Raw genomic sequence first — 13751 nt, 5'->3', positions numbered from 1 at the left:
ATTCAGTATCTTTAAATATGTAGGGGAGTGTTTCTGTAACATTATTTAGAATAAGCATCATTTAGCAGAGTAGTAGAAAGGGTTGTCCAGGCTACTTTGAGAAAATAATGCACATTTACTTTGCAGTTCTCTCTGCCATCAAGAATGAGCTCAAAATGGACAAGTGTAACAGGATCTCAGTTTTAAAGTTTCTGGAAAATACTAGCCAAAAATAATTATATGTCTCATTCTAACCCATATCATCTCTCTCTCTTTTTTTTTTTTTTTTTTTAAAATATATCTTATTGATTTTACAGAGAGGAAGGGAGAGAGATAGAGAGTTAGAAACATCGAACCTGGGACCTTTCAGTCCGCAGGCCGACGCTCTATCCACTGAGCCAAACCGGTTATGGCCATATCATCTCTTTTTAAAACTTCTTTAAAATATGAAAATTCCCACTTAATTCTAGGGTTATTCTTAGCTATGTATTTTGTTCAGTATTTCTGTGGACTGCATCTTTTCTGGTAAAGCTTCATTATTTATTCACTAACAGAAGTGTCTCTACAGCAGTGATTATATAGCTTTCAAGCTAATAGAGATCCCGTTTTGTGAATTCTTGCCACACACTATAGGCATTAAAGTTTCTATGTAAGTACAAGAGACATTTTGACAGTAGAATCAATTGATTATTTTAGAATTTATATTCTGATCTAAATGTGCCAGGTTGTAAATATCCCTAAACTTTGAAATAATTTTGTTTATTGCACGAGCCATATATAATATTAATCATTTCCAAATTCATTGGTATTTTTGATGTCATAATAAGACGTTTTTAAATTTTCATATGTGTATTTACCTTTATAAACAACCCCTTTTGATATGAGAGTGGGGAAAGTGGTAGAAAATATGTGGTAAAAGGAGTTGCCTAATCCAACCAGCCCAGGATTTAGGTGAAGGGAGATGATGGCGGATCTCGCTGGTGCTGCCTTGTACACCTGTGAAGGCTGCTACCTGTCTGCTGGTGGCCTGGATGGAGGGAAGGCATAATTAGGAAACTCAAGTTCTGCTTTGACACATTCAACTTTCAGAATAAATTGTATATGAAAGTGGATGCTCATATATCTTTTAAAATTGTGTTTTGTGTTTAAATGTCACTAAAATAATTTTTATATGAATTAATATAGAAACCCATTGGGTCATAGGAAAACTAGCAAAAAGTAGAAAGGACCACTTATTAAACCTCTGGTGTAATTAAGGAAACAAAAGGATAAGATTAACAGACTCAACATAGAAGATTTAAGATCCCATGTGTTAAAAAAGTCATCAACTTGGAGTGATAAACTGGGAAAAATTTATAGTAATTATTACTAATAAGGGATAACAGTTTATCAAATAATCAACTGACAAAAATCAATAAGAAAACAGTGAAATCAATAGTTCTTTATTAATGTATATATTCAACAGACATGTATTAAATGCCACTTGGAATCATGCACTTTGCAAGTAACTGGAAATACCAAGATGAATAAGATAAGATAATTCTGTTAAACTGCTTATCAATTAAATTCGAATTAAAACCATTCAATATAATTTTTCTATCAAATTTTTGAAGACATTCTTAAATGACCATAATTGAAATTAGCATGGGTGTGGTACAGAGCTAATTTATACATTGTTGTGGCAGTATAAATTGCATATATTTGGAATGTAATTTGGAATATAAATTATAGGCATTTTTAAAATGTTTATGCCATTTGACCCCATAATTCCACTTATGAGGTCTCTCCTAAGGACAATAATTCTAACTACAGAAGGAACACTGTGCACGGAAGTGTTCACAGAAATGTTATTTATGGTAGGAAAAGAAAAGTGACGATTTAAATGCTGTACAATGGCTGATTAATTGTGGTGTAGCCACCTAGACCTGTTACATAGGTATCTGAAATGGTATTAATTGGCATGCTTAATTAACTGGGGGACATGTATATGATACACTTTAGTCAGAAGAAAAGCTAGGAGACAATACTGCATAATCACTATTAGATGGAAACAAAAGACTGTGATGGAATACACTTAAACCTTAATAGCATTTGCGTTGGTGCACTAAGACTTCGGATGAACTTTTTCTAATTAAATAGTACTTTGTAGAGCTCTGTGGCTGAAAGGGATGTTCTTTCAGTTAAGGCTTTTCTATGACACTTAGAAACAAAATTGGACATTTTATATGACACTGAAAAAAATTGGAAGGCTGCAGGAAATGATAAAAATACAAGGAATGTAAGTTTGCTGAACTAGCTAGCCTTATTGGCCATCCTCGTCATTAATTGATGATTCAAAGAAAGATGACAGTAACCAAGGCAGACGGCCCGTAGTTATTGTGTAGAGGTGAAGGAAGTCCATCTTGACTCCGATAGGCAGTTAGTCTATGCACTGCTTACCATTATATAGCGTTGGCTAGCTGCAACCACATTAATATTCATCCCATTATCATCAGCCTTTTTTTAAAGCTAACAACAGCAATCTTTAAGTGCAGTTCTAAATTCTACAGCTTGATTATATGCTGAATAGTGAAATACTTCCTATAATTTGCTCTAAACGCCCTCCTTAATTTCAGCTGTCTCTCATTCTTATTGTTAACTAACTAAAAGCGAACGTCGTCACCACCCAATTCTGATGGACATGAAAGATCTTACAGGACCTGTAGTCCATTTGAACTGAAAGGGGATATGGTGGGAAGAAAGAGCCCGACCATTTTATTTGAAAAGATAAATATATTGAAATGGAGCCTTAAGTACACATAGGAGTGTGGAGTAGGCAGTTGCAGTGTTCCAGCAGGCAGTTAGATAATTAACAAAAGAGGAGGGAAGGGATGGAACAGTCACCCTGGGGAGTAACTAGCATCTTTCAGGCCAGTGGAGCAAAACATCCCGCCTCGTCAACTAGGCAGGAAAGATAGCTTTACAGCCACAGCCACGAGGGTGGGGGCCAGGTTGCGGGGTGGGGGAGGTAGATGGTGGTGGTGTGTGTGACCAGCAGGTTCTGTGGGATTAATGTGGGAGGGAGAAAACGCTGAGGGGCTTTTCCTTTGACTGAGTGCATATGCAGTAGGAGCCACAATGGGGACCACAAAAGGGGGCGGGCACAATTGGGGAAAAGATCGGACAGGGGAGGGGCACAAGCCTCAGAAAATCCAGGACAGAGAATGGATGGACAGGGCATAAACACAAGCTGGGAAAAGCGGGAAAGAGGTCGGATAGTTTGAAAGAAAGCCTGCTCGTTCCCAAGCCCAAGGAAATATAAAAAAGTCTGACAACAGAGGTCATGGGTTCGATTCCTGGTCAGGGCACATGCCTGGGTTGCTGGCTCCATCCCCAGTGTGGGGTGTGCAGGAAGCAACCGATCCATGACTCTCTCTCATCATTGATATTTCTCTCTCTCTTTCCCCTCTCCCTTTCTCTCTGAAATCAATAGAAATATATTACAAACAAAAAAACCCATTTCCTTCAATCTGACAAAAGCCAGTATTCTCAACCATGAGGCCTCAGGCCTGTTGTCAGTGTTTTCCCACGCAGGGTAGGACTTTCTCCTTTTGAGGATCATTTGACCTGTCTTGTATCACCCCCATGCACGCCCTGTCATTTTTCCTCTTCCACTTAGTTGTGCTTCAGTCTCCGCTTTGGTGTAGACTTCAGATTTGGTTCTGCGGGATTAACCTGTTTATTTCTGTACTTAAGTGTAATTTCAACTTTGTAATATCACATGTTTCTTGATTAGCTTGTAAGTATGGCTTATAGGTGGCATTATTTGGCATTGTAATTGGGATTGTTTTTATTTAGGTGGTTGCCATTATTTTATAGGAATGTGGATTCCTGTCATTGTCATTTTTTAAAGACAGGCTTATTGAGGTATAACTTACATACAATAAAATTCACCCTTTTAAATATGCAATTATATTAATTTTGCCAAACACACTTAATTATGCAACCACCATCACAATCAAAACAGAATACTTCCATTATCCCAAAATGTCCCCACTTGCCCATTTATAATCAAGGCCCACAGTCCACCCCCAGTCTCTGATCTATTTTCTTTTCCTAGTTTTGTCTTTTCCAATATGTCATATAAATTGAATAATATGGTATGTAGCCTGGTCTCACTTCTTTTATTTAGCACAATATAGCCTCTTGTTTCACCTCTTTTATTTAGCGTAATGTGTTTGAGATTCATCCGTACTGTTCTAACATCCATAATGTTAGAGACCATGGCAGAGTGTATTATAAAAGTATAAGCATAACCAATGGACACAGACATCAGGGGGTGAGGGCATGAGCCTGGGGGTGGAGGGTGGGATGGCAATGGGGGGATAAAGACACCTATGTAATACCGTAATCAATAAATAAAAAAGAATGAAATACTTTAAAGCAGACATAAGAAGCTCAGAGGATTCCAAGCAGCATTTTAAAAAAGCAAACATCTTTACATATTATATTCAGACCTCTGAAAAACACAGATAGAGAGGGAATCATGAAGGAAGGCAGAAAAAGAAAAGACATACATTACATACAAGGGATGAAGATAAGAGTTACAGTAGACTTCTCATCAGAAATCATGTAGAACGAGACAAACGAATGACTATCAAGTGAGAGTTGTCAACTCAGAATTCTCAATGAAAATATGTTTTACATATGAAGGCAAAGTATGATATTTTTAACAAATATGAGTGTATAGACTTCTTTGAAAACAGACTACATTACAAAAAAAAGTTTTTCAGGAAGAAAGAATATGATACCAAATAGAAACTCAGAACTATACCAAGAAATAAAAGCATCAGAAATTGTTGAACTGAAGGTAAATATAAGAGCCTAAGTCAAAAATACTAGCAATATGATTTATGTTTATAGTAAATGTAAAAGGAAAATTTATGTGGTAACAATGTGAAAAAAATATGAGGGAGTAATTGGAAACATACTGTTGTAAAGGTTTTATACTGTAATATTATGACTGTATAATAATATTTGAGAGTGGACAGTAATAAATTGAAGATGTGTATTATAAATTCAGCATAGGCATTATAAAAAGTTTAAAATATGTATAAAAACAAGTCAATTAGTAGATAAAATACTAGCATAAAAAAATCAAGCAATCCAAAACAGGAAAAAAGAGAGGAAAAAAGGAACAAAGAACAGATGGAATAAATAGAAAACAATAGCAAAATTTTTAATCCAGCCAAATAAATAATTATATTAAATGTAAATGATCTAAATACACCAACTCAAAGAGATCATCATGTTAGATAAAAGAGTATGGCACAACTATACAGTTTCTATAAGAAACTCACTTTAAAAATAAAGACAAAGATAAGTTAAAAGTAAAAGAATGGAAAATGATAACCTATGCCAACAGTGTCTGAGAATTCTAGTTTATGCATGTCTTTGTCAACACTTGGTATTTCCTGTTTTTCATTTGAACTATTCTGGTGGGTGTGTGGTAGCATTACATTGTGCTTTTCTTTTGTATTTTCTTGATGAAGTTGAGCACCTTTTCATATTCTATTAGCCATTGGATATCTTCTTTTGTGAGTAATCTGGTAAATGAGTGTGTGTGTGTGTGTGTGTGTGTGCGCGCGTGCGCGCGCGCGTGCCTGTTTTCAATTGTGTTATTTTTTCTTATTGACTTGTAGTTCTTCCTATCTGTTGTTTATTGTCTCTAGTGACCTTTACTTAATAGTGGTTTGCTTCTTGGGTACTTGGTGATCTTTGATTGTAAACTCATTGTTTGATCTTTCTCTGTGGGAGGCCTATGAGCCTAAATAATCTTAAACTTTCCTTCAGAGAGGATTTTCCTTTGCTTCTGCTAGTCTAGAGGGAGTGCCACTGGCCTAGGACCCCGGCACTCTCCCCTTAAGAATAGGGCTTACCTGGTGGCTGGCCCAGCTTGGTTAGGTTTGTGAGAGCAGTGTTGCTCTCAGTATCTGTTCTCAGGGCAGCCTCTCCCTTCTAGCTGCCCAGTCTCAGGCCCTGGCTCTCCACCTCTCCAGTCACAGCTCATGGCTTTTGCTTATGTTTTTTGTTTTTAAGAAAGAATGTTAGTCATGCTAAAAATGGAAGACTGTTTCATCACTATTTTTCATATAAAAATGTGCATAAAATAATTTTTAAAAGTAATTTCAGAATATTCAAAGGATTAAAGGCTTAATTGGGGAAAAGAAACATTGATATTACTTTTTCACGCTCAAAATATATTTTTATGATGTATGTGTAAAATCGAGTTAATGTTTAATTTTAGAGCAAGAAGAAATCTTAGAGGTCATGTTTTTACTGCACTTAGAATTCTCAGGTGAGGTTCAGAGAGGCTAAATGACATAGCCTAGGTTATTTGGCTTGGTAGTGGCCAGGACTAAACTAGAGGCCATCAGACAGTACTGTAGATTCCCTGCTCTCTTAATTACCCTAAATTATTAAGTGTTTTTTATTATTCAGTCTCCCTTATTTTATATATATATAGTAGGTCCTCAGGTTATGTTGGAGATCCGTTCCTACGGTGCAACGTAACGCGATTTTCGCTGTAAGTCGGAACCCACCTACATAAGCACCTACGTCACTCACATGGAGCACATACACAGCAGTAATGAAGTGAAACAGTAAAACAAATTTAAAAGAAAGATAACAATTCCTGACCTTGACTTGTGGTAAATAAATAATAAAAAACATAAAGCACATATGTACATACGTCGAAATGACGGAACTTTTTTTTTTTTTTAAATAAATAAATGGGAGATGACGACGTAACCATGAAATGACATACATCGAGTCCGACGTAACCCGAGGACTGCCCGTATTTTATTGATTTCAGAGAGGAAGAGAGAGGGAGAGAGAGAGAAACATCAATGATGTGAGAGAATCATTGATTGGCTGCTTCCTGCATGGCCCACACTGGGGTCGAGCCTACAATCCTGGCATATGTCCTGGCCCGGAATTGAATCCAGGACCTTTCATTCTGCAGGCTGACACTCTATCCGCTGAGCCAAACTGGCTAGGGCCAGTCTACCTTATTTTATTTATGTGAGTTTTTCACAAAATTTTATGTAGTCCTTGCAGAATTAGAGAGAATTAAAATTCCTTTTCAAATTCTTTAAGTGTTAAGTTAAAATTCTGACGATAGAGCTGCAGACCTGCCACCGTTCATGTAATAAAAAAATTATCATACAAGATTGCTGAACTAATAGAGTGAATTTTTCATTTAAAACAGACTTAAAAAGGAATTAGAACTTTATAAGGAAGATGACATGCAAAGTGTTTACGAAGCTCTCCAAACAGAAATAGAATTTTTGGAGTTGGTAAGCCATCATTGATTCTTTACCTTCTGATTACCAGTAGTAACATGGTACACATGTCATTGAATTGGTTTTTGCTGTTCACATGGATTTGTTATATATATATAAAAGCAGCAATAACCAAAATACTGAGGTCAGGATGTAAATCTGTGAAGAGTTTGAGTTCCTAGAGCAAGGTGCTACATACAGTAAGTTATATTCAAAGAGAATGTGTATAATTTCAAACTCAGTTAAAAAAGAATTCAAACTTGACCACACAACATTCCCTTGATGGAAACTGTTATTAGAGGACTCATGCACTAAAGGGGTTTAATTATCATGATGCTAAAAGCTTTTTGTTTTTGATAAACATAAATTATACTTTTATTATATTTGATCCTAAAACTTTCTCATTAGAGATTTTTATGATCTCAAGAACTTTGGATTCAATTATTGAAAATTTATTTTCAGACTGTTTTGGAGCACTTCAAATTGCTTTTAACCTTCTTTGGTTGTTTATGAAACGAACACAGTATTTGCCATGGTCTATTTTAATTGGACACCTGTATAGCTAGCTTTAAAGCATGTTAAAGTATAAATTTATTTTAATATGTTACATTTCGTTTCATGTTTACTTTCTGTAAATGTTTTTTGTTTACAAATGCTCTGGTAGGTTATGTTAGGATTTATATTTTATATTAAAACTTTTAAAAATAAAATTTAGGAATGCCCAGACTTATTATGGTGTTAAATTTACATAAATTATATATAATCCCTTTATTAAGAATTTCACTTTCCTTATGAGTAACTATTAATATTTTTTCCTTTCAGACATTGGCACAGAAAGATCTTCAGGAAAATAAATAACGTGTAGAGAATTGATGAGCTACCTGAGATTTGATCAAAGCATCTTAGAAGCAAATTTTTGTGATAGATAATGAATGAGACCCATGACAGTAGATTCTTGTGGAGAAATCTACTGTGAGGTTCAGAATGTTCAAAGTTGTTGATGTCTAGAATTGGTTCAGACCAATATATGTTTTTGGTCTTAGTATTTGCTGGAACTTTAAGGGTTCTCATGTGGTTTTTGATTTTATTTCTAAAGGAAGAAAAAGGAGCAGTAGTGTGTGCTCAGTGTCTGAGATCTCCCTGACCCTTAAGCCAATCTGTACTTTCTGCTGGTGTTTACTCTCTGGTGCAGCTTGCCTTGGGTCAGGTCAGACACACATAGGGAGAAGCACTCGGATTATTGACCCAATTTAGTCAGTGCCAGTTCCACCTACAAGGTGCTCACTTTCATTTCAATCTTTGTCCACTCACACGATGTAGTTGACTGAGGTCCTCTGAGGTCTTCCATCGGCAAAAGCCAGTTTTCTCCACGTTTCTCTGGACGTGTCTGAGTTAAGTCCCGGGCACTTGCAGCCCTTATCCAGCACGTTGGGCCTGCCAGTTTTCTTCCTAATGCCCATTTGGGTTAGAATGAAATAAGTCATCCGCTTGGGAGGTACGTAATCTTACGGCCATCAGGATCATTTTCGCTGGTGGCCTGAAACACTGCAACTGAAGACAGTGTACTTACATTTGAATCAAACTTGGTATTGCCATCAGATTTCTAACATCACATATATTTCTGCTGTTAACAATCCTGACTAGGAAGAAAGGTGTATTTTCAGTAGTTTCAAAAAAAGTGTATTAAAACTCTTCAATAAGGCCCTAGATTGCAATAGGTGGGGAAATGGAACAAAACTTATTTGGGGTATATTTCAAAGTACCGAGCGCAAATATGAGAATCATGCTTTCTTTTTGTAGTGATAGTTGAATTAGTTTAACATCAAATGTGAGATGTTTACAAATGTCTTATATGTGCTGATGTTAAAGTAGAGTACTTAGGCCTAGTTTCACAGAGAGTCTTACTTTGGCAGAGTTTTTTTGTATATGTTGCTTTACACCCTTATTTTTTAAAAATTAGCAAAGCTAAAAGTCTCCTTTGAGATGTGTCCCAATTGCCATCTCTTTACATAATTTGCATTTTCAGAAGTGATTTCTATTTTGATTTTTTCAATATTAAATAATAAATTATTTTTGCTTAAGAAGAAAAAAATGAAAGGTACCAGGGAATTGCAGTCCACTTTATATGCAAATATAGAGTGGGAAATAGTTATTGGGATTAGCTCTGACTTCAGTTCTGTCTCATTTTAATCCATTTATTTACATTTTAAATTCTAAGACCTGTGAATATTATTAAATATGTATATTAACATGTAGGTTGAGCTTATACATAAAGCCTTTTTAGTAATTTTTATTTATTATTGGTTTTATAACTAAAATATTGTGAACTAAAGATCTGCCACTTATTTGCATAACTAACACAGTGGCATATATGCAGAATAAACTCTTACTGACAATATCAACTGTATTTTTGTGTGTGCGTCAGAGAGAGTATCTGAATTAGATATTCAGTAATAGAATCAGGATGAATATGAATTAAATTTGAGAAAAAAAAGGGAGGTTCAGTATTTTCATTATTTCAAAATGCTGAAATTGCATATTTAACATTTAAACTAATTTTCAAACAATCAAATAAATGATTATTTTAGCACTGCATGGTAGAGTAATACAAAGCACTACATGTGATACCAATCAAAATAATGGACTGTTAGAATCAATGTAATCAATGGAACAAGCTCACTGAACAAAGGAAATATAGCAATCAATAGAAATCAGTGTATGAACCAAAACTGCACTGTCAATATAAAATAGCAGAACAGTAGGTCCATTTTTACATTTTTAAGAATTAGTAATTCATAAAACTTTTAAGTAGGGAAATAACAGAAATTATCTGGGTCAGAATGTGTCTCAGAGTGACCTCGATTGTTCTGGAAGTAGTCTTTGGCTCTACAGAAATGCAAAATAAATACATATATATATATATACACACACACACATATATATGCATATATATATTTGTGTGTGTGTGTGTGTGTATATATATATATATATTATATATATATATATATATATATATATATATATATATATGCCTAAGTGACCATTATGACTGGTCAACCAGTCACTATGATGCACACTGCCACCAGGGGGCAGGTGCTCAATGCAGGAGCTGCCCCCTGGTGGTCAGTGCACTCCCACAATCAACCTCCTTTGGCTGGCCAACCTCCTGCGGTCCCTACCCCCGCTCAATGGGCGAGATGCCCCGATTGGCTCCACTGGCCGGCCAGGCCAAGGGACCCCACCCATGCACGAATTCGTGTGCCGGGCCTCTAGTTCTTAAATAAATGCTCATTCACTGAATTTTTCCAATTCTTAGTTGTAACCAAAGCTCAGGCTACCCCAGAGTAATCCTGATGCTGCTCTGAGGTTCCTGGCAGCGTCATTGGTTCTTCATGGTAACAGGCTTTTTCAGAAGCAACTTTCTAACTCCCAGTTCTCTGCCGGGGGTAATATTAGGATGTTTAGATAGTTACTGCATATTGTTCCTGCTGATTAATGGAGCTATTTGGCCAGGGGAAAACCAGCAGCAAAATTATAGGATGTGGAGCATGACCAGTGGACTGGAAATCCCTTTCTTTCTTCCCTGGCCTAATTATTGAGACGGGAGGAAACAGCAAAGAAAAAGGAGAGCTGTAAGATACGTGCACTCGGGAAGATTTCTGTACTGTTCGTTGTTTTGTCAGTAGTAGTGTGTTCTTCTGAAAAAGAAACCAAAGTTGAGAGCATTTTGTCCTCTTGTTTCTCCCCCTTAAACTTTAAAAAATGTATTGAGATTCCTAAAAGTCCAAAATAAGGTTGACGTCATTGTATTGTAATGAGTTGGAATCTAGAAACATTTTAAAACAGTATCAGTTGGGATTGGTAGTTTTTGTAGAATGGGAATTATGCCGTGAAGAACCTGTTGAGTCTCTCATCAGCGGGGCAGTCGGGCAGTTCAGCTGGCTGGCTGCAGATGGACAGGCAGCCTACACCAGACAGGCCTGTTGTAAGCCAATGCTGAGGACAAAGTCCCTTTCTGCTTCAGGTCAATCAATCATACATAACTGTGCCACATTATTATGAATAAGTCATTTATCTGCAGTCCAGAGAACAGTAGCATTTCAGTGACGTGATTAGAAATAAATATGATAGGATTTTGGGGGAGGGTTTAATCCTCACTAGAGGATATTTTGTCCATTGATTTTAGAGAGAGTGAAAGGGAGGGGAAAGGAGAGAGAGGAGAGGAGAGGAGAGATGTGAGATGTGAGAGAACTATATCAATGGGTTGCCAACTGGGTGGGAACCTGCAACCCAGGTACAAGCTCTTGACTGAAATGGAATCCATGACCCTTCGGTTTGCTGGCTGATGCTCTAATCCAGCGGTTCTCAACCTGTGGGTTGCAACCCCTGAAAATACATCCTGCATATCAGATATTTACATGATTCATAACAGTAGCAAAATTACAGTTATGAAGTAGCAACGAAAATAATTTTATGGTTGGGGGGTCACCACAACATGAGGAACTGTATTAAAGGGTCGCGGCATTAGGAAGGTTGAGAACCACTCGCTTAGCTATGCTGGCCAGGACCGTGATATGATTTTTAAACCTGGGTGGACAGGGTAAGGTGTTCTGTCACTCAAATATTTATTTCTAGTATGAAGTTTGAAATCTGAAGGTGTTCAATACACTGAAAAGTATTTTAATATTTGAAACTGATGTATTTTAGGTCAACTTTTATGTTTGTTCTCCACTCCTCTCCTTTGTCATCCTGAAAAACGTAAATGAAGCAAATGCATTTGCCTTTCGGAGTCTAGTTCAGAACATTTTCTGTCGAGGGAATTGTTTTCAGGATGTGAACTAAAAATGAAAAATATTTTTTGTCATTCGCCTGAAGCAGGGATTAAGTCTTGGAGGTTTGTGGCCCTTTTATCTTAAGATAACAGAATTATTTATTTATTTATTTATTTATGAAAGAACGGGCAGGATGAAGTTACCTTTGAAAATGTTGGAGGTAGGAATGCATAGTTAGTTGCATTTGTGCTTCCTACACATTATATTTTCAAGTTAAATAAGGTTTTTGCTTGGCCTGGTAATGATCAAATCATCAGCCCAGTGAAGAAGCTTTACTTTTTTATTTACTTTACTGACATTTGACAAAAATGACATCTTGAGATAGCGTTGATCAATATATGAAGGAAGTAATTTGATAGCTCTCCCAGTTCTAGGAGGGAAAACCTGGATTTCATTCATTTGTTGTTCATTGTACTGAGGGTCACATTCTCTACACATGAGGGGAAGTTTTGCAAGGTAATGCTAGTTGTAAGAACACATTTACTTAGATTGGAGGGAAAAAAAGAAAGGATAACAAAGAAAGCCGTGACTGATGGTAAAATGCTCTCTTTAGCTGTTGCTTGAAAAGTATCTAGAGCAAAACTGTCAGAGCCAAATGCTTATTTAAACAACTGCTTTTGATACATAGCGAATTTATCTTTAAAAGACTGTCATGAAATTGACAGCGCCAGAACTCAGTTGTCTGGGAAAATGAAGAGCAAGTCAAAATGTGAAATTAATAACAATGGCCCATGTAAGTGGCTGTGCAAAATGAGGCCTGTTGAGTGGGAGAAAAATTATTTTGTTTTCTTCTTACTGCCAAAAGAGCTAAACTACTTTATAACCCTAAGTTAATTATTTCCATACTTGTAATAAATTGTCTTTCTAATTAGTGGGTAAATAAAATCTTGTTAAAATAAAATCCTTTTAATCTACATTTAATAGATGCAAATACAATTGCTAATGAATATTTCTGGATATGGCCTTGTGATTTCTGAGAAGGAAGTATTGCAAATTCCAGCCACCATTAAATGGTGTGGTTGTTGACAGCTTTTGTTGACTTTAGACAAAGTTCCTGGTTGGGAATGGGTGACCTGGGAGTAATCATAGGGTCAGTGTAAGGTTAGCTCTAAGATCTAATGCCAGTTAAAATTTGTAAAATACCAAAGTCAAGTTTATAAAGTTATTTTTATCCAATATAATCAAAGCTCTTTATTGAGATTCTAGTTGGGGACAAGCGTATATCCCAGTTTTTGCAGGATGAACGGAGATTTGGAATGATGATGTGATTTGTGTGACCCCACAAGGGACAGTGAGCCTCTTTACTTACAGTTTAATTGCTTGGGCTTCAGTTTATTTTAGTTTAGTTTAGTTTTGTTTCGTTTTGTTTTATGTTTTGTTAATCCTCACCCGAGGATATATTTCCATTGATTTATAGAGAGAGTAGGAGGGAGGGAGACAGAGAAAAACACTGATGTGAGAGGAACACATCGATTGGTTGCCTCCCCATACAGGCCCCGACCAGGACCAGGGATCAAGCCTGCAACCGGGGTACGTGCCCTTGACCTGAATTGAACCCGGAACCCTTCAGTCCAAGGGCCGATGTTCTATCCACTGAGCCAAATTGGCTAGGGAGGTT

The 13751-nt window shown here is 36.5% G+C and overlaps 1 protein-coding gene across 1 annotated transcript in view; it reads left to right on the top strand.

The window, feature by feature from the left end:
* The window catches only part of CCDC172 (coiled-coil domain containing 172), a 28940-nt gene extending 20781 nt beyond the window's left edge, over positions 1–8159 (top strand). Inside the window, exons 7-8 of the mRNA XM_036337320.1 lie at positions 7229–7316; positions 8124–8159. Of these exons, the coding sequence (XP_036193213.1) occupies positions 7229–7316; positions 8124–8159 (124 nt within the window). The remainder of the gene's footprint in view (positions 1–7228; positions 7317–8123) is intronic.
* Positions 8160–13751: the final 5592 nt, after the last annotated feature.

Source organism: Myotis myotis, unplaced genomic scaffold, assembly GCF_014108235.1.
Source record: "Myotis myotis isolate mMyoMyo1 unplaced genomic scaffold, mMyoMyo1.p scaffold_m19_p_15, whole genome shotgun sequence".
Classification (NCBI taxonomy): Eukaryota; Metazoa; Chordata; class Mammalia; order Chiroptera; family Vespertilionidae; genus Myotis; species Myotis myotis.
This window is presented reverse-complemented; position numbering and strand designations above follow the sequence as displayed.